A 22,405-nucleotide genomic window follows, 5' to 3' on the forward strand; every position below is an offset into this window, starting at 1 on the left:
GTGTATCAAATCAACACATTGTATACCTTAAAGTTATACAATGTTACATGTCAATTATATCACAATAAAGCTGGAAAAAAGAAAGTATATTATAATGCTACAATAATTTAAAAAGCGGTGTGACTCATGAATTGATAGGCAGATAAGTGGAAGAGTATAGAAATTCCAGAAATAGCCACAATACATGTGGGAATTTAGTATTTGATAAAGGTGGTATCTCATATCTCCACAAAAAATATAGCTTATTCAATAAAAGAACTAGAAGAAACTGTTAGACATTTTAAAAAAAGATCTGGATGTGAAAAAGACTTTTCTAAGTGTTAACACAAACCCAGAATCCATAAAAAAAAAGATGGATATGTTTGTCCTTGTAAAAGTAAATTTCTGCATGGCAAGAGCCTCCCAAAGCGAAGTCAAAAGTCTGGGTTCAACCCCAGGAAGAATATTTGCAACTCATGGCAAATTACGGTCTAATTTTCCCAATAGTTAATAGTTAAGTAGTTCTTTCAAGTCAATTAAAAAAAAAATCCATGACTTAATAAAAAATAGGTAAAGAATATGGACATAGTTCATAGAAAAGGAAATAAAGTAGCATTTTAACATATTAAAAGAATATGAAAGATGCAAAATGAAGTATACTGATATATTTTTCTCCTATAAGATTGATATAGATCAGTAATTCTCAGTCCTGGGTGCACATTATCATTACCTAAGAATCTTAAAAAATACTGATGCCCAGTCTCCAGGTCATTTAATCTCTCTGAGAGTGTCTTGGACATTGGTGGATCTTCAAAGATTCCTAGAAAATTCTAACATGCAGCTAGGGTTTAGAACCACTGGCATAGATTGAAAAAGCTTGATAATGTATTGGGTTGGCCAAAAAATGCCTTCGGTTTTTAAGTAAAAATAAAAGACACATTTTTCATTTTCACCAAGAACTTTATTGAACAATGTGTTCACCCTTTTGTTCCACTACCTTCTGCCATTTTTCAGGCAACTTCATAATTCCATCTTCCCAAAACTTTATCTTTTTGAGCAAAGAACTGTTCCAGGTGCCTTTTGCAGTCTCCAGGGAATTGAAATTTTTTCCATTAAGAGAATTTTGTAAAGATCTAAGTAAATAGAAATCCAAATGTGCAATGTCTGGTGAATATGGCAGATGAATCAGAACTTCCAGCCAAGCTGTAACAGTTTTTGCCTGGTCATCAAAGCAACATGCAATCTTGTGTTATCCTGATGGAAGAGTATGCGTTTTCTCTTGACTAATTCTGGATGCTTTTCGTCCAGTGCTGCTTTCAGTTGGTCCAGTTGGGAGTAGTACTTGTTGGAATTAATCGTTTGGTTTTCCAGAAGGAGCTCATAATAGAGGACTCCCTTCCAATCCCACCATACACACAACATCACCTTTGGATGAAGACCGGCCTTTGGTTTGGTTGGTGGTGGTTCATTTCGCTTGCCCCACAATTTCTTCCCTACCACATTATTGTACATATCCACTTGTCATTGCCCGTCACAATTTGTTTTAAAAATGGAACTTTTCATTACATTTAAGTAGAGAATCACATGCGGAAATACAGTCAAGAAGGTTTTTTTCGCTTAACTTACGTGGAACCCAAACATCAAAGCGATGAACATAACCAAGCTGGTGCAAATGATTTTCAATGCTTGTTTTGGATATTTTGAGTATGTCGGCTATCTCCCACGTGGTATAACGTTGATTGTTCCCAGTTAATGTCTCTATTTAATCGCTCTCAACTTCAACTGGTCTGCCTGACCAGGGAGCATCGTCCAGTGAGAAATCTCCAGCATGAAACATCTCAAACCACTTTTGACATGTTCGATCAGTCACAGCACCTTCTCCACACACTGCACAAATCTTTTTTTTGCATTTCGGTTGCGTTTTTACCTTTCTTGAAATAATAAAGCATAACATGCCAAAAATGTTGCTTTTTTCCTTCCATCTTCAGTATTAAAATGACTACACAAACCTTCATCAATTTTCATAAGTCTTTTTTTTTAAATGCCCGCTGATATGACAGCTGTCACATACAATCTAACAAAATTGTTTCAAATGGAATTAAAGACAACTGTGCACTACTAGAGCCATCTTAAGGAAAAAACTGAATGAACCTTTTGGCCCACCCAGTATCTTGGTGGAGTAGGGGGAATTAGTCTCATGGATTGCCATTGTACTATGAGTAAATCATACAACCTCTGTGGAGGGAAATTGGCAGTAGTTATCAAATTTACAGATGCACGCGTTCCTTTTGACCTGACAGTTTCCTTCTAGATATTTTCCTATACTCTCGCAAGGGCAACTTTGTACAAGATTACTCACTGTAACAATATTTGTAAAACAAAAGGCTGGAAATAGTCTAAATGTCCATTGATAGGTAACTACTTAAACACATTATAATAATCCATGCAGTGTCCAGCTAAAAAAATCACAAGGAAGCTCTTTATGTACTGATATGGAATGATTTATAAAGTATGTAAAGTGATAAAGGCAGGGGGCAGAAATCTGTATTGTGCTACCATTTGTTTAAGAAGGAAGATGTATTTATTTGCTTTAGAGGTATAAGATATTTTTGCACAGATACACTAGAAATTCCTAATGTTATTTGCCTCTGAGAAGAGAACCTTGGTGACTAGGGGCAACAGTGGGTGGGAAACTTTAAGTCATCCAAGCAGTAAGTGATAGAGCTGGAGTTTTCAATCTAGGTCTTTTGGATTCCAGAGTAGGTGTATTTCCCCTCTCGCTTCTACAAATAAAAACCTTTTATAAAGGCTCTCAAAATTTTGAAAGCCTATTTCCTATTAATCAGATATTCAAATCTCATACAATTCATAAGCATCATATATTTGTATGGTTTTCTTTTAAAGTGTAGTACTTTGAGAACTTTTGAAACTTGAATTAAAATGAACTGCTGCCTAGGATTTTATCTTTTTAAATCTCCAAACTAGTGGTCATTTGCCAGCTTAGATCATCCAGTTTGCCTATAACTGTATTAATTTTTTGGAGGAGGATAACGGGGAAACAGCTTTTGTCTCTTACAGAAACTTTTCTTTCTTTCTTTTCTTTTAAGGTTTCCATGGGTGAACTACGAAGATAGCAATCTCAACATTTCAATTCCTGTGTTTAGTATTCATGGCAATCATGATGATCCTACGGGGGTAATTATTGGGTTCTTAGTTTGTTGAAATTTTAGGAACGATCAGTTTAGTTTGTCTTTGGAAAGCATTCTTTCACTTCTTCCCAGCAATTTGTAGTCAAATTGAGTCAGAAGTTCAAATTGACTTTTTATCATTCATAGAAGCTTTTATACTGCTTTTTTGATAATTTTTAAAAATCTGGAATAATAAATGGCATGTGGCATACACATTTATTTCATAAGTGCCAAGGTTAACAATAAGAACCAGGAGGAGGAATAAACACCTAACATTTGTATAATGCTTTACAGTTTACCAAGGGCTTTTGTATCTCTTATCACATAAATCTCACCTGTAGGAAATGAGGGTTTCATGAACAGTTTTAAATCTAAATTAGAACATCTTATTTTCTGTTTGATATGAAAGTACAGACTGTCCCTAGTTTATGAGGGTTCGACCTTAGATTTTTCAACTCTACAGTGGTGCGAAATGGATATACATTCAGTAGAAGCTGCACTTTGAAGTTTGAATTTTGAATATCTTTTTTGCGCTAACGATACGTGGGAAGATACTTTCCTGTGATGCTGGGCAAAGGCAGCGAGGCACAGCTCCCGATCAGCCACAAGGTCACGAGGGTAAACAGCTGCTACACTTACAGCCATTCTGTACTCATACAGCCATTCTGTTTTTCACTTACAGTACATTATTCAGTATATTACACAAGATACTCCATACTTTATTGTGAAGGTATTTATACCTTTGCCCAACTGTAGGCTAATGTACGTGTTCTGCGCATGTTTAAAGTAAGCTAGGCTAAGCTATCATTTCCGGTAGGTTAGGTGCTTTAACTGCATTTTTGACTTAACGGTATTTTCAGTTCACAATGGATTTATTGGGACCTAAACCCATTGTAAGTCGAGGAAGATCTTTAATAATAGGGCTCCTAAAATAATCTCAAAATACCTTTTTGTTTTATCTGGTCATTAATGTATTATAAATCACTACTTAGCTAGTCTTTTTTTTCTCACCTCTTAAGAGGTCTGCTTAATATGACAAGGCACTGATTTCATGGCTGTTTGTTATTTTTTAGTGGACAAGACATCATAAGTTTTGATGAAATGTTAACTTTGCATTTAGCATGTGATTCCAGTCGCAGTGGGTCACTTGTAATAGAAAAACGATAGCGAATACTTTTACTATTGTAATTTTGTTTTGAGAAGACATTATCCTAATCTAGGTTTTTGTAACTACTATATAAAATATACTTTTAATAAGTAATAATATGATATGCAGATTACTTATTTTTAGATATACATTTATATTATTTGAAAATACTGTCCATAGGCGGACTTACTCTGCGCCCTGGATATTTTAAGTTGTGCTGGATTTGTAAATCACTTTGGACGTTCAATGTCTGTGGAGAAGATAGACATTAGTCCGGTTTTGCTTCAAAAAGGAAGCACAAAAATTGCTCTATATGGCTTAGGTAAGATGGTTTTATTTTACTATTTATGTCAATAAATGTTTAAGCAGCTAGGAAACCAAATTCTGGAGTTAACTTTGCTGCTGTTTGGGGAGAAGTGAGGCAAATCTAATTATTCCTTATGGGTGACTTAAAAAAATGATAGAAGGTTTTGGTAGAAATTTTTTAGTATTTTATAAGCACCAATAGTCCTTGATACTTATTTTTAATAGCAGTTTTGGTGAAAAAATATTTCTCCTTTAGTATCTATTGTTTATTTTTTCTTTCCTTTAGACTCCAATAAAAATCCTGAACATTAGCATTTATCGAGTAATTAGAAAAACTGCATTTTGATATCTTGGAAGTCTTTGAAAGTTCTAAAGTTTCACTGCCCAATACAGTAATCATGTAGATACTGGGCACTTGAAATGTGGCTAGTCTGAATTGAGATATGCTATAAGTATAAAATACACATCAGAGTTCAAAGACTTAGGAAAAAATGTAAAATACCTTTGGTATTTTGGGTTAAATAAAATATCTTAAAATTAATTTCACCTGTTTCTTTTACTTGTTTTAATATGGCTACTAAAAAATTTAAAATTACATATTTAGCCTGTTTTAGTAGCTCACATGATATTTTTATTAGACAGTGCTAATCTAGAGCTATCATTTACAATGCTCAGAAAATTTCCTTTACCAGCTTCACTATCTTCAACTTATTTAGTGTCCAGTAGGTAAAAGCTTGTTTTTGCTAGGCTTTATTCCATATGAATGGAAAACTATTTTTAGAGTGCATTCAAAGGCTATTTTTTGTGTTTTCCTTGGATTAAGTTCAGTTTGATTTGTTTTATGGATGCAATAGTTTTATTGATTTTGTAGTGTATAGAGTATTATAAAAATTATACTTCATGTTAAACCAACCTTAAAGTACCGCAAGAGAAATTGAGAAAAAAATTCACACTGCAGCTTCTACATAGTTTTTATTAGTTTTTGAGTGACTAGTATAATAGAAGCCTTAGAAAAATCTTATTTACTTCTTTTCTCTTTGTGTATGTTTTTTAAAGAATAATTATGATGGATGGTTTATTTAAATACTTTCTCTAGGAAGCTTCTCTAGGAAGCTTATAGTCTTTGCCCAATTTTCATGATTTCGCCAACAAGTAGAAAAGCATCGTGGTTATCTATATTTTAGAGATATGGAAAATGCGATCAAGGAATTATGTCTGATTTTGCAAGTGATAGAGCAGGAAGTGGAATATGCTTTTTTTAAAAACTACTAACAGATATTTTAATCACTGTAACGTTAGGGATCATATCTGCAGAAAATGGTTGATCCTCCTACTTTCAGACTAAGGACAGATCCCATTATGCCTCAGTCACTGCCAGAAGCAAAGTGCTTCAGTCATCCATTTTCTCCCAAACTCTCATCTCATCCTGTTCTGTTTTCCTTAACTGGACTCTGTCTCTACGCTCCACCCACTCCTCTCACCCCAGCTCTGTATACTCTAGAGCTCTTTTTAGTTAGCAAATTCCCTCATTTCATCAGTCTCTGAATGCTGCCTGTACTCTCTAACCCTCAGTGAAACTGAGTGGCCCCTGAGGTTACTGTGTCCCACGTAGTTCTCTCGTAGCCTCTTATGGGCTTTAGGGCAGAAGGGGTGGAGGGCAAGTCACTGTTCTCCTTGCTTCCTACTGACACCTCCTTTCCTGCCTGCAAACACCCTTGAAGCTAATTGCCAACTGGCTAAACTGGCTTCTCCATTCCCTCAATTTTCTTACTTGCCTACCTTCCAATTTTGTCTGTTCTCAGTGCTTCGACACCCAAGTAGATCAACCTTCTAATGCCCTGGATTTTTTTATGTCTTGACTTTTTTGTTCCAGTTATATGTTCTGCATGCCACCATCTATTTCATTGGCCACACTAGGAATTCTTTTTAGAAGCTAGACCTCTTCTAGCTCTTATACTTACGTGGTGTTGACCTTTCTTCCCAGCCCTTCCCTAATCACTCCATAAAGTAGCAACCTTGTCCTCCCAGTGATAATCCCCATCTTAGCATCCTGACTTTTTTCCCTTTTATAATATTTAAAATTGCAATTTTCATGTTTAATTGTTTTTGTTGGTCTCCTTCGCTAGACTAAGGTGATCCTTTAGGGAATAGGAAGAGTTATTTAAAAGTCATTAAATTATTAAAAAGCACAGTATTTTTATTTAAAAGCATAATATACATAAGACGATTATTTTTAAATACATTTTTAATCTCATCCCCTGTAATATCTCTTCCTGTGTATTTTACAACGTATATGTTAAATCAAAAGTACATATATACTTAGAATAAATAAAGGGAGAGTGGAAAACAATATTATTAAAAATTTTAATAAGAATTTGAGCATAGAAAACTCAAATTTTTATTCCACATTTTCCAGATCTTGAAAGTATATATGCTTGACCTGGAAAACATTCTTCAAATGCAACTAACTGCTTAGCAGCTGTCAGGCATGAACCTGGAACATGTTTATTCGTAACTAATGACATCACATTTCGAATATCTCTCTAATAGGAAAGTGAAATACTCAGAGAAGCACATAATTTAGAAGCAAAACATATTCGTTTTTTAAAACCGAGTAAGAAACCACTTTTAAAATAATGTAATATCCATTTCAGGATCCATTCCAGATGAAAGGCTCTATCGAATGTTCGTCAACAAAAAAGTGACAATGTTGAGACCAAAAGAAGATGGGAACTCTTGGTTTAACTTATTTGTGATTCATCAGAACAGGTAAAAGTAGTCTCTGAAAATTTTTGAGTCAAGTATTGAGGTTCCCCAAATCTCTGTTTCCAAGCTTACCTATTTCAGTAAAATGCTCCTGATGCTTTGAAAGTTGTCAGTGCAGGATCAGGCAAGACTTCGATATGCACTGTGTGACTGCATCTTGAAATTGTTTTCAGTATATATTCATACTTACAAAGAATATTTCTAGCATATGGATAAGAAGAACCATAAAATGAATAATCCTAAATTCAGAAAGAAGTGGAACATTACCAGTACCCTACCCCATGGGCCCTTCCCTGATCACACGTTTTTCCTCAAACTCCAGAGGAAGCACTATCTTCAATTTTTATTTCATCTGTCCATAGCTTTTCTTTATTGTTTAATCACATACACATTCATTATGAGTATTTTTTATTTAGTTTTGGTATAACTGGAACACCATACTTTATATTTTGCAGTTGGCTTATTTTCTTCAACATTATGTTACTAAGATTCATCCATTTTGATGCTTAAAAGGGTAATTCATTTTCACTGATGTATACAGTTCAGCTTTCTCTCCTCTTAGTGAGTGTTTTGTGTTATTTCCAGATTTTTGCTTTTTTAAACCTTTTTGTTAGGAACATTCTTAGAGATTTTTCCTGGTACATATATACAAGTGTTTTTCCAGAATATTAAATATAGCTAGATCAACTTTCTTTTGTTAGTAGTTTTAAGAAATTTAATCTGTTGGCAGGGTGTAGGTTTGATTGAAAGGAATAGAGATTTGAAGAAGCAAGATTTATTATGTGATCATTATAGTAAAAAATAGTGTGAGATGGTAACAGTGATGGTAGTGAGAATGATATGTAAGGGACAAAGCTGAGAAGTTAATTAAGGAAGAATCTAAAGGGATTTGGGGCCTGATTATATAATTTATTATTTATTGAACAGATATTTATGGACAGCAGAATACTGTGGTACTTACCCATCACTGGTACTCGGTGAAAGAAAGGCTTTAGGGGGCAGTCTTATGTTGCCTTATGTATATTCTTGAATAAACAGTGTAGTTAAAGGAGGAGCAGTCCAGAGTTTTGATATGTGTGGTCTCCATATAACAAACTGGGAGTTTGTTCCTTCTCTTGCTGAGGGCTTTCCAGTTCTGCTACACTTTGTACTTTCCCAAGGTAGGGATAAGTCAGAAGGAACAATTATCAGCGATTCCAAGCCAGAATGAAAGTTTGGAATGGCAGCATTGGTTAGGGGAATGGGTAGTATAATGTTGGTATGGCTGGTTACTGGTGATGTTAATAATCTTGATCATTCAATTAAGGTGGTGTAGACCAGGTTTCTCTGCTGTAGAGGTCCCATTTTCTACTTTGTAATTAATAAATATTTGGGGAAAAATACATTGAGACTATGTGAACATCCTGTTTCAACGTAAACTTTTGCCCACAAATTTTAGCATCCATTGGTGGATCTTGTTTCCAGCAATTAATACTGTGGTGGTGTTTCTGATTTTTTTTTTTTCCCTCATTCTTTTTATAATTATTAATTGAAATTCTTCTGTTAGGAAAATTTGTCCCTTCTCATTTATGTACTTATTCATTCATTCATTTATTTATGTTACTGTGGACTCAGGGATGTTTATTTAATTCTTTGAGTTATAATCCAATCCTTTAATTTTTTGATGTTGTTTTTGTTGCTCAGGTTGTTTCAACTCTGACCATTGGGAGCTTTTTTACATTGGCTTCTATGTCCTTTCAACATGCCCTCTTCCTTTTTGTTTTTTGAGCATGTCCTTAACCTAGTACCACAAGATGCTCCTGGCTCATCTTGTATTTTTCTCCTCAAGCCCTGGAATCAACCACTTCTCCAAGGAGTCCTAATTGCTTTTATTGGAGAGTGGTATTTTGAAACCCAGATATGGCCACTAAATGTGCTTATTGCTACTGTGGGTCTCTTAGCCCTCATGACTAGAGTTAAAGAAATATATGTATATTCACTAATCCATGCATACATGTCTGTATGTATACATGTGTTAAAAAAACACAAACAAGCACGAGTTCATACTGATTCGAATCCAGCCCTACAGGATTCATTTTTGTCTTTACATATTTGTGACTTCTTTCTCTAACAGTTAGAAACCTTGATTGTATTATCTATGGTATGTTTACTTATTTTTTTCAGTACTGGTTGACATAACAAAGTAATTTCAAAATTGCTGACCCATAGCTCTGTGAGAAACAAATTTGCCAGCTAGGCTACAGTGTTTGTATGTTATTTTAGTCCTTAGCCTTACTATATCTAGTCAAAAACACCACTTTCTAAAGTTACTTTGGTCGGTTCCTTTTCCCTTACCCCTTCATTGTGGTTATAATAGTTTTTTTGTAATTCTGTTAGGTTCATTTGTCATCCTCTGCATTCTTAGGTACTTCTTTTGTTACTGTTTTCAGGGTATTATAAAAAACAGGTTTTCTCATATTAAGTGAGAATTCTTGAGCCTTTTACATTTTACTTTATTTTCCATTTGTTTCTATATGTGGACCATTCTCTTGCAGCAAAAGAAGGTAAACCCTGAGCAATTTTGTCATGCAAAATATTTCCACAAAGATGTTTTGATCAGCTTCTAGGTCACAAATCAGAGTCAGCCCACCAGCATAATCTTCCCTTTACCAGTGCTCCATTAAAGCATAGTTACATCATGTCGTATTTGAGTTATTCTGCATTTCTTCAGTAATTGTGATAGGATCATAACGTTTTTTACATAAAAAATGTTTTTTACATAAATATTCCTAGATACATGAGCTTCTCTGATTTCACTTCCTGCTCTTCCTTGCATTCATTCTGCTTAGCCACGCTGGTCTCCTTGCTGTTCTTGAACTCACTGAATACATTCCCACGTCAGCGCCTCTGCCATCAGCTCATCCCTCTGCCTAGGACTTTCTTCCCATGCACACCTGATCCCTTTTCTAAGTTCTCTGCTCATTTGTCTCCTGTCAGAGATGCCTTCCCTGACCACCCTTTGTATAGTAGCCTCCGTTTTCCATGTAATTTTTCCCTTTATTTTTCTTTATAGCACCTGTCACTACCTGACAAATTATATATGTGTGTGTGTGTGTGTGTGTGCGCGCGTGTGTGTGTGTGTATGCATAAACATATTGTATTATTGCTAATTTCCCCCACAATGAGCAAGGACTTTGTTCATTGCTATGTCTTCAGTATCTAGAAGAGACCTGGGAAACCTGACACATAGTAGACACACAGTAAATATTTGTTCAATGAATGAATGTCAGTTTGCCTTAAGTGAATGCTGGTTGAAGTATTTGAACACTTTTACTTAAATTCTCAGTGATATAAATCAGTATTAGGGAAAACTTTTTTTTTTGGTCTTCTCTCTTTGGGTTTTCACATATCTTTTAATAATAGCAGCTAATCTAGGTATAAAATGAGAGTTTGAAAATCACATATTCATACAATATTTTATTTAATATTGAAAACTCTTATCTCTGTGTAAGACTGACATTCTCATTATTTTTATAGTCAGTAAAAGAAACATATTATTAAAAAAAGGATGGAACATATTTAGAGTTTTGACTTTATTTTACAAAGCTTAGACTAAACTCACTTCCCATTTTCTGTACTCTGGTATACACTCAGACCAATTTATAGGTTTTTACCATTTTTAGAGCTCACGCTTTTCTGACTTTCCCATAGGGGGAATTATTCCTCTCTAAAGCCTTTCGTGATCTGCCTCTTTATGTAGAATCGACTGCTTTCTCCTTTGAGGCTTCTACTTGTCTGTGTCCTGCAAGTTTGTAAACCCTTTGAGGGCAGGAATTAGATACTTTCTTTGCATCCCCAATCCCTTGAAAGTTTCTGGCATATAGAAGGGATGTAATAAATCTTTAGTTAATGGAGAAAGAAAGATCTATACAGACTTATTATGAAGTTTTTCTGTATCTCTGGACATTTATAATATTTATTTTTAAAAATCTTGGCATAGGAGTAAACACGGAAGTACTAACTTCATTCCAGAACAGTTTTTGGATGACTTCATTGATCTTGTTATCTGGGGCCATGAACATGAGTGTAAAATAGCTCCAACCAAAAATGAACAACAGCTCTTTTACGTATCACAACCTGGAAGCTCAGTGGTCACTTCTCTTTCCCCAGGAGAAGCTGTAAAGAAGTGAGTAATTATTATAGTTTTTAAATCAATTTAAGAAAAATTTGCTATGATAGTCTAACCATCTCATAGGCTCAAGGTACTGATGATGCTGTTATTTATATGATAGATTTATTCATAAAGATTGATCATTCAATACAGTCTTACTGTTTGCCCAGATTTTAAGCTGTTTTCAACAGGAGAAGATCCCAATGGTATTAATGATTTTGCTGCTCATTAGGCCAATTCAAGGCTAATGTTTTTATTAATTAAATTTTAAGTTAGAGTGCTGTAGGAAAAATGATGTATGAATGGATTTTATTTTGGGGAAGAAGAATGTTTAAGTTTTTTCCTGTGATACAACTTTAAGATTAAATTACTAAAAATACTTTTGAAGGGTGTGATTTTATAAATAATTTGTAGAAATTTAGAAATATGATAGTTTTGATGTGCATATTTTCCTGAGGAAGTTTGCAATGTGACTATGCTTTCATTCCTCTCCTCATTTCAGACACGTTGGTTTGCTGCGTATTAAAGGAAGGAAGATGAACATGCAGAAAATTCCTCTCCGCACAGTGCGGCAGTTTTTCATGGAGGATGTCGTTCTGGCTAAGCATCCAGACATTTTTAACCCCGATAATCCTAAAGTAACCCAAGCCATACAAAGCTTCTGCTTGGAGAAGGTAATTCTTGTAGATAAAGGTCAGTGAGATCTGCTTTAGTTGAGAGGTTATTTACCTTGAATTAAATACTTCAGTAGAGTAGAGGGAAGTCATTATATTGTTACGTTCTCGTGAAGCCTGTCAGGAACCACTGTTGTTTTATAAATGAGTTCAGTTGTATCAAATTTTTTTCTTTTCTTTTTTTTTTTAATAGGGACTTCCCTGGCAGTCCAGTGGTTAAGACTTTGCCTTCCAGGACAGGGGGAGTGGGTTCGATCCCTGGTCAGGGAGCTGAGATCCCACATACCTGGTGGCCAAAAAACCAAAAACATAGAACAGAAGCGATATTGTAGCAAATTCAATAAAGACTTTAAGGATGGTCCACATCAAAAAACAAAAACAAAAAAAAAAAACTAACATCTTCCAGAGGGAGGAATGTTATAAATAGAAGAAACTTTGTTTAATGAAGCCCCTCTCCCAGATCCTTTCCTCCTTCTCAAAAACATATACGTAATCTTTTCTCTCTTTTTATCCTAATTTGATAATTTGTTCATTTTATTAATGAAAGCAGGCAGTGGCTTTGATTGGAGAATGGCAGCATGTTATGGTAGATGAGGAGAGCCTTAGCCTCTCTAATAATCTCCATTACGCTAATAATCTCTATCACACATCCCTTTCACCCTGAAATCTCCCTCCACATAAAATCTTAAAATGTGTGCTATGCACCTTGTCACTTCAGTGTAAGTCCCATACCTCCCACCATGCAGATTGCCATCCCTGAACCACTGCAGAAATTCTAGAGCCACTATGAAGTTGGGTAAATGCATTTAATAATATGGAACTTGACAGCTTAATAACATTAATTACTGACACTTATTCAGTTCTTACGCTGTGTAGGCTCTTCTGCTTTGCGTTTCATTCTTATAAAAATCATGATAATGATAATTATCACTGATATTCATTGGCGGCGTATATATTCTGAACACTGTTGACAACATTTTGCATTTAATCCACTGAATGATGCTATAGGTAGGTAGAGTCTACCATACACATTTTATAGAAAGAAGAGTTGAACCTTAGATAAAATAACTCACCCAGTGTCACAGCTTACTAGCAACATGTAACTCATATAACTGGAAAGTTTAAGAGTTTGCTGGTTTCAGAATGACTAGATCCAGAAACTCAAATTAAGACTGTAGTTTTCTCTGTTTCTGTGTCTAGTTCTGTGCCACCTAGTCTGATGGTTTCTGTCTTAAGCTTCGCTCTAAGGAAGGCATTTTCACGTGGTGGCCCACAGACTTACATTGTCCTTACAGCTGAAAGAATCCTTTTTTCCCAGTAGTTCCAAATAAACCCCTAGCATTGAGTTTCTCTGGACTGAGGTCATGTACTTGTCCCTGAACCCAATCTCTGAGGCCAGGGAGAAGGAAAATGAATGGATTTGTCTTGGCCTAGTCAGGGAGCCCGGGGTCTCTCAGTCTTGGCACAATTGACATTTTACTGGGTAACATTTTGTTGTGGGAGCTTGTTCTGTGCATGGTAGGATTTTTACAAGTCCTCTCTGACCTCAACCACTAGATGCCAGCCGGTAGTACCTCTTCCCCCTAGACATGACAATATCTTTATTTTGAGATTGAAGAAATGCTTGAAAATGCAGAACGGGAACGTCTGGGAAATTCTCGACAGCCAGAGAAGCCTCTTATACGACTGCGAGTAAGTCCTCTTTAGATAAATTCAACTTTATTGATTTTCAGAGGAGAGTGTTGTACAGTTTACATGGACATTTTGGGAAAAGTACCAAAGAGAGTACGTATACTAAAAAGAGCAGTCATCGTTGGTGGAAAAAATAATAAAGCAGCCAGGATTTGATTTAATCATAGTTTCGTTTTGATAGGTTTGGTTTTTTTTTCTCTTTATTTTTCTCTTTTTCTAAGTAGTCTATTGTATTTGATATGTTGGCTGTGCTCTCTGACTTCGTTTACTGTTCCCTTCTCTCCCTCCCTTCCAGACACTTGGCCTTCTTGTAATTCCTCAGATGCATCAGACATGCTCTCACCTCCTCCAGATCTGCTCAGATGTCACCTCAGTGGGCCCCAGCCTAATTAAGATTGCAACCCCCATACCCTCTCTCCAACACTCCTGATTTCACTTCCCTTCTCTACTTTTTCTTTTCTTTTCTTCCCACAGCACATCCTCCTAACCTACTACACCCAATTTATTTATTTTGGTTATTGTTTGTCCTTCGTTACAAAACTATCCGCTCTGTAGAAGCATGGAACTTTGTGAATCTTCTTAACTAATATATCCAAAGATCCCAGAACAGTTCCTGACACATAACACGTGCTTGATAAATATGTGGAAAGAATTGATAAGTATTTGACAGTATTAGAAAAGTCTTAAGAAATTGAAGTGTTTCCTGTGCCTATAAGCCTGCTTATCTTTTCTATCATGATACATACAAACAAATAACAACAGACTTTTTTTTTTGCCCCTCTGCCTTTCCCTTCTCCTAGCTCCTGCCCTTTCTGATTTTCTTTCAAAAAAATACATTGTCTATATTGCTCATGTAATACTCTCTTCCTCAATCCACTATAATCAAGGCTCTGACCCCACCATCTAAGGTGGAAAAGATGACCTTCAATTGTCAAATCCAGTAGATTTTTGTCATCTTACTGAATCACTCTTCGGCGTTCTCTACTACGAATAATGTTTGTCCCTTCCTATCTTTCAGTTAGCCCTCTGTTCAGTCTAGGCATATGGTCACCTATAGAATGACAACTCCTAAATTTTTTTTTTTTTTTGCGGTACGCGGGCCTCTCACTGTTGTGGCCTCTCCCGTTGCGGAGCACAGGCTCCGGACGCGCAGGCTCAGCGGCCATGGCTCACGGGCCTAGCTGCTCCGTGGCATGTGGGATCTTCCCGGACCGGGGCACGAACCCATGTCCCCTGCATCGGCAGGCGGACTCTCAACCACTGCACCACCAGGGAAGCCCCCAAAAGAAGCCTTTCTTGACTTCCCTTCAGAGTCGTTGCTTCTTCCTTTGTGTCCTCAGTCTACTTTGTACATACTTCTTTTTTTTTTTTTGAGTTTGCCAAGAAAGAGAATGGCTTTATTACATCTCCCTGTCAGAAGATGTAATAAAATGTTACATATACATATATATGTAATAATGTTTTATTACATTTTTTTTTAAAGTTTTTTTTTTTTGGCTGCACTGCACGGTGTACATACTCTTACAGCACCATCACATTCTGCTTGCAATTACTTCTTTACATAGTTTATCTTCCCAGTCAGCTTGTGAATTTCTTCACAGCCAAGCTGCTGTTTTACTTATGGTGGTACCCCTGGCCCTTACCTCTGGCCCTTACCCCTGGCCCTTACCCCTGGCCCTTACCCCTGGCCCTTAAAAGAGTGCCTATACATTGTGGACACTCAGTAAAGTTTGCTTAGTGAACGAGCTTTGCGACTTTTAGGAGCAGAAAATTACAAATAAAACTAGGCTGGAGTACAGTTGTTAAAAATGTCTGAAGAGTTTTGGGGAGGCCCAATAGCTTGAGCATTTGGCATTTTCTGTTTTAGAACATGGCAGCAGCTGTAGAGATGGTCTGGGTAACAGAAACATAGTTGCTTCGGGGGAACCACATAGTTCTCTTTATCAGGGCAGAAGGTCCCATGTTCCTCATCTGTGTCTGCCTGATACCATTAGAACCAACCAGACTTGAATTGAAAATTGGCATTCCTTTTTCTAAACACACTAAATTATTAATTCATTAAGGAAACAAAAGAACAAATATTTTCACGTAAGTAGTATTCCAGAAGTACATTGTGTTGGCTAGAGGACGCTTACTGATTCACTAATGCAGTGAACAAATGTATGTTGAGTACCTTCTTTCTGCATGCTGGTGGGTGGGGAGGAGGGCCACAGTGATGGTAAAGTAGACGAGGGTTACAGGAGGTGGAGGTGTGAGGAGAGACAATAAACAAATAGTGAATACATGAACAAACTCTTAGCTAGTGCTAAGTATGATGAAGAGGGTAAGTGGGGTGGAGGTTAGGAGTAATCTGGAAAGGCTGGTGACGTGGTACAATGCTGATTCCCAGAGCATACTTTGAGAACAGCTAGTTTAGGAGAACAATTATATCTCTTAGAAAGAGAGGTAGTATTTTTCTTTGTAAAGAGCTTGGTACCACCATAGACTTCTTTAGAAAGAGCCTGCCTTGAGAGCAATTATTAGTTCTTTTATAAATAGAAACAGTCGGCCCTCTGTACCTGCACTTCTGCATCCACGGATATGGAGGGCTGGTTGAACTCCGCCATTTTACATAAGGGACTTGAGCATCCACAGATTTTGGTGTTCTTAGGGATCCTGGAACCAATCCCCTGTGAATACCGAGGGATGACTGTACTGTGTTTTGAAGGAAGGTGATCATTTCTCAAAGCTCACAGACTAGCTTCTTTTCTTCCATGGATTTTCCCAGCATTTATTTTTGTCTAGTGTAAAAGCTTATCCCTACATGATAGACCAATTAACAAATGCATCTAGGGCCAGCATTTTGTTTTGGTAGAGAATCTCCTTCTGTTTTAAAAGTTTAAAAAAAATTGTTTAGAAATTTCACATCCTTTTCAGATGATATTCAGATGATTTTATCATGGGGAGATGTAATTTTCTGACATTGTGGAATTCTTACTGTATCTTGATTCCATCAAACAATGTTCTGCCTAAGTGTAAACCTTTGAAGTTTTATTTTCTCAGTAGAATAAATGGTATAACATCATCATGATCTTTAAAATGAATTGTGGAACATTAACATATTAACTTAAAAGTATTACACATAAACATGAATACTGAAATTGGTGATCTGTTTTTTCCTAGCCTTCATAGCTTATTCTGTATTTCCAGGTGGACTATAGTGGAGGCTTTGAACCATTCAGTGTTCTTCGCTTTAGCCAGAAATTTGTGGACCGGGTAGCTAATCCAAAAGATGTTATCCATTTTTTCAGGCGTAGAGAACAAAAGGAAGACACGGGTAAGCTAGTTATCTTTACAAATTAAAAAATGCTCTTATAGGCTTCACATAAATCAATCTCTAGTAAAAGTATAAAACAATAATGGAACATGTTTTATTATGATTCTTTCTAATATCTCAGACAAATAAACTGATAATTGGAATAATTAAACCTCTTCTAAAAATTAGATAGAAATCATTTGTAAACTTGTGGATATCAATAAAGAAATGAAGCCTTTCGTAGTTTTTTTAAAACGTGCTGCTGATTAACAACATACTTTAGAGGTAAAGTGTTTAAATATCTACTATTTACTATACATTATTAATGTTCAGAGAACATACTCTCAAATTTTGCAGGGCTAAATATTTCAGCTTTACAGTGTACAGTGATTTAAGAAGACTCTAGTCTTTTGAAATAAGAGGTGTCCCAGAATGTTAAAAAGATATGTACTTAAGGGCTTAAGTTTGATGTTTCTATTGATCAGATAATTAATTTCCAATTAAAGTTCATAAAAACGAATTGCCCTTATTTTAGCATTTATCAAAAACAGGTCATCTGACTGAAACAGTGCTTCTTCTTAAGAAGTATTGGTCCTTTTAAATACAGAGGCTCATCTCCTTAGAGCTATCGAGTCAGAATTTTCATAGAAAAATATGGCCCTTGTTTACATGTACGCTACCTTGATTTTTATTAACCCCGATTTAATGAGCTTCTGTTTTTCATAGTGAAATTGTGATCACAATGGTATATGCTGTTAATTCAGCCTGAAACAGTCATCTGGCTATTTAAATGGAGCTCATAGAATACTGTTTTAGGGGGGGAAAATCCATATCAGAGAATGGTATTTTTATGCTATGAATTTTAGCTAGTTACTTACTGATGGTGATTTACTTTAATTGTCCATCCTTATCAATTCCTTGAATTTTTGGGGTGTAGCATTTGTGAGAATGTGGAGTATAGAACCTAGTACTTTATGTTACTTAAGTTTCATCCATTGTCAGTTTTGTTCTCATGATCCCTTTTTTGTTTAAACATTAATTGCTGAATGGAAACAGTGACCCTTTTGTATATCTTATCGAAAGCATGAAATTGTTTGTTGTTTTGGCCAGCTCTGCTACTTTAACTACATGTGTGACATCATGCAAATTACTTAATCTCTGATGTTTTGTTTTCTTGTCTACAAAATCAGGATAATAACGGTGCCTGCCTCACAGGATTGTTGTGAGGATTAGATGATATACTGTGTGTAAATGGTCTTAACATTGTGTCTGGCGTAGTAAAATATAGTAATCATATTTATGAAGCAATATTAATTCTCCTGTCTTGAAATTCAAAAAAGATTTCTATTCACTTGTCCTCACCACTTTGTAAGAGGCACACTGAACTTTGTGCCTCTTTACCCCCTAAGCCATTGCATAAACTTTTCCCTCTGCCTAAAATACTTTTTCTTTTTCCTTTTTTGCTTAGTAAGTCTTATTCATTCTGCAAGTCTTTTTTTTTTTACTTTATTTGTTTTTATTTTTGGCTGTGCCAGGTCTTAGTCATGGCACGTGGGGTCTTTGTTGCAGCATGCAGGATCTTCAGTTGCAGCATGCGGACTTCTTAGTTGCAGTGCAAGTCTGGAGTCAAATGATAACTGCGTTTGCTATCTGCATGTTATTTTCAGCGTTCTTTGAGAAGAATTAATTTATTTCTTCTCTGTGTGTCATATTTTCTGTTCTTACCTCTGTTGTAGCACTTACCATCTTGTATTGTAATCATTTGCTATTATGGGCGGCATCCTGTCATTTTATCATTGTGTTTTCCACACCAGGTCACACACGTGCTAGACAGTTAATATTCATTTCCCTGACAAAGGTTATGAGCAGAGCACCTACTGGACCCTAATGCTTTTTGACTTCTTGCCCAGTATTCTTTTTATTCCGTACCTGCTGTTTTTTGAGACAACCATCCTGCCTAGGAATGAAGCAAATGTGCTTTAAACCTACTTCCCATTTGTCTCACAGAATATTAAAAAGGTTTGTGTTTAATGGCCAAGATTTAATTAAATTAATAATTTTTGCTGTTTCATCAAGGACATTCTTATGTGAAACTGGCTTTTTGTTTTGTCTTGTTTTGAACCGTGAGTACAAAGTGATGACTCTCAGTAGAACTCAGAGACACTGCCTTGACTCATCCCAAGGAACCGGCAGTTTTACCCACGACTGCTTTTGTATCATCGGTGCAAATGTCAATACGGTGGAAGAGATAAATAACGTCTTAGTATTATTATGAAAGTACGTTTGACCTTAAGCCCCCTGAACCAGTATGGGGGACTCCCAGAGATCTGTGGACCACTCTGTGAGAATAGCTCCAAGAGACATACTACTTGGAGATTTGGAAAAGAAATACAGACTTTGGGGAAATGACTCTAGATATTAGCAAAAATGACATGTTTTTGCCTCAAAATTTACTGGGTTGAGCAAACTGACAGTTGATAAAGTTTGGCCATACCTCCTTCACTGACAGCAACCTTCAGTGAGTTTGGGCACTTTAACATTAAAAAAGAAACTGCTACTTTTTTTTTTTTTCCATGGACTTCTTTTTTCTAGGAGAAGAGATCAACTTTGGGAAGTTCATCACAAAACCTTCAGAAGTAACAACTCTAAGGGTAGAAGATCTTGTGAAACAGTATTTTCAAACCGCAGAGAAGGTAATTTCTTAGTTACAGTTCTCAGTTTAGATAATGGCTATCTTATAATAACAGATTTTAATTTAAGATATGTGTAATTGATAGTTTAAACAAAATGAATCCTCAGAATGTCTCCATGAAGTAAGCAAGGTGACAGTTACATTCATTTATAGTTATTACGTATCAAGAAAAATAAGTGCTTAATTAATGTCAGTCATTAATATTGTTATTATTGTGTCTATTATTGTCAGTGTTGTTATCCTCTTTCTTTTTATCGCTACTACCTAAGTCTGAATCCAGGATTTAATTTTCTTGCATCTGGATGTAATTTCAGAGTTACTGGATGGTGAAGCTATTCTTATTTTTGTGGGTATATGCCACTTTGAGATCCTCTGGTTGTATTAGCTTCCTACAGCTACTGGAATAAATGTCCACACACTTAGTGGTTTAAAACAACACAGGTTTATTACCTTACAGTTTTGTAGGTCAGAAACCAGACACTGGTCTCACTGGACAAAAACTGAGGTGTTGTCAAGGCTGTGTTCCTTTCTGGAAGCTGTAGGGAAGATTCCATTTCCTCATCTCCTCCAGCTTCTGGAGGTACCCGTGTTTCTTAGCTCCGGGCCCCCTTCTTCCATCTTCAAAGCAAGCAACGCTGGATCTGTCTGGCCGTCATTTCCCCGGATACTTCTCTGTGACTCCCTTCTTCGGCCTCCCTTTCTGTTTTCAAGGATGCTTGTGATTGCACTGGGCCCACCTGGATAGTCCCTGATAATCTCCCAGTTTTGTAGCAGCTGGTTAGCAACCTTAATTCCATCTGTAACCTTAATTCTCCTTTGCCATGTAACATATTCACAGGTCCCAGAGATTAGGATGTGGACACCTTTAGGGGCCATTTTTCTGCCTACCACACTGGTTAACCTGCTCTCTTAGTCATCAGCTGCTATTTCTGGACTCTGTGTCCCAGCCTCTCAGGCCTCTGCATTTTCACAAGTCCTGTACTCTACCCCTGTTTCTTGTTTTTACTTTGCTTTTTCTGGCCCTTAATATTTATCAGTAGGCTTCATTACCGTCCATTGATTTATTTTGCTTTGCTGTGTTTTCCCTCCAATAACTAGATGACTTTTCTGTCTTTTTCTCTGGTAAAATTATTCTGTAATTTTCCTTTCTTATACAGAATTGTTTTGTAAGGAAGATGCTGCATCCAGTGATTTATATGTCTCTTACAGAACGTGCAGCTCTCACTTCTAACAGAAAGGGGAATGGGTGAAGCAGTACAAGAATTTGTGGACAAGGAAGAAAAAGATGCCATAGAGGAATTAGTGAAATATCAGTTGGAAAAAACACAGCGGTTTCTTAAAGAACGTCATACTGATGCCCTAGAAGATAAAATCGATGAAGAGGTGAGTAACTAATTTGGGGTGGAAAATCTATTATTTAGATAGTCTCTCCTTAAGAGTAGCTCTAAGTTTCTTTCTGGTAAATCACTAACTTCACTGATTTGTTTAGTTTCCTCATCTATAAAATTGAGATCATAAAGTGAGGATTAAATTAGAAAATGTCTAATAAGTGTGTAGAACACAGTCTCAAATATGATTGATACCCAGTGAATGTTAGTTTTGTTGCCCATAGCTAGTATCTTCTCTTGAAGATCATGAAAGTGCTTTAAAATGAACCCCATAGGGTGAAAATGTCTGCTTATCTCAATTTTTTATTAAGTTTTGATTGAGATTTTGAATTCCATCTAGGAAATGCAGTCCCTCTGAGCATAAAAGCAGAGGAAAAGCTCTTTAGATTTGACTACATAAAATTTTTAAATGTTTGCATGTCAAATTGTCAAAGAACAAAATGAGAAGGTATCGACATGGAGAAAATATTTGTATGTGGGCAGAACAAAAGGTTAATATTCTTACTACATTAAAGGGCTCTTATGAATCTTAAGAAGAATATTAAACATTTCAATAGAATAATGAACAGAGGACCTGAATAGGTGGTTCACAAAAGAAATATAAATGGCTAATAGGCATATGAAACTGGTATTTAACCTAGGATAATCAAAGAAACTCAAATTAAATGTATTTTTTATCTATCAAAGTGGCAACAATTTGAGAAAGATACTTAGTACTCTGCTGGTAGGAGTATCAGAGTTTGAACAGCTGCAGTGAAAAGCATTTTTGCCTTCTTAAGCATGTCAAGAAGCTTAAGATTTGTCCTTTAACTCAGCCCTGGGAGATTTTCCTAAGACAATAATGAGAGAGAGATTTAGAATGGGGAGTAATTTATGTCAGTGTTATCTGCAGTGGGGAAAAGTTGGAGATGTTTTGGTAAAATAAATGTTGGCACATACACAGTATGGAATACTATGCAGCTATTAAAAATTACACTTTTGAAGAACATGCAAAAGTATTTTCAGTGTTAAGTGGGAAAAGAATTCCAAAGTGGTAAAACTATACACAATGTGATCCCAGTTATTTTTATTTTATATGTGAGTGGGTGCGTGTATGCAAAGAATGGAAGAAGATATTCCAAACATTAT

General features: G+C 36.0%; 1 protein-coding gene across 4 annotated transcripts in view; it reads left to right on the forward strand.

Annotated features, from left to right (window-relative positions):
- Positions 1–22,405, forward strand: part of MRE11 (MRE11 homolog, double strand break repair nuclease) — a 64,779-nt gene that overhangs the window by 12,332 nt on the left and 30,042 nt on the right. For 2 of the 4 annotated variants that reach the window (XM_019923763.3, XM_073808302.1), the window contains exons 5-13: positions 3,087–3,174; positions 4,495–4,636; positions 7,275–7,389; positions 11,366–11,551; positions 12,039–12,210; positions 13,822–13,902; positions 17,092–17,218; positions 19,790–19,890; positions 21,099–21,272. In XM_019923763.3, the coding sequence (XP_019779322.1) occupies positions 3,087–3,174; positions 4,495–4,636; positions 7,275–7,389; positions 11,366–11,551; positions 12,039–12,210; positions 13,822–13,902; positions 17,092–17,218; positions 19,790–19,890; positions 21,099–21,272 (1,186 nt within the window). The remainder of the gene's footprint in view (positions 1–3,086; positions 3,175–4,494; positions 4,637–7,274; positions 7,390–11,365; positions 11,552–12,038; positions 12,211–13,821; positions 13,903–17,091; positions 17,219–19,789; positions 19,891–21,098; positions 21,273–22,405) is intronic. The other 2 variants (XM_019923764.3, XM_073808301.1) reach the window with 2 other exon arrangements.

The sequence above is a fragment of the Tursiops truncatus genome, chromosome 8 (assembly GCF_011762595.2).
Source record: "Tursiops truncatus isolate mTurTru1 chromosome 8, mTurTru1.mat.Y, whole genome shotgun sequence".
Taxonomy (NCBI): Eukaryota; Metazoa; Chordata; class Mammalia; order Artiodactyla; family Delphinidae; genus Tursiops; species Tursiops truncatus.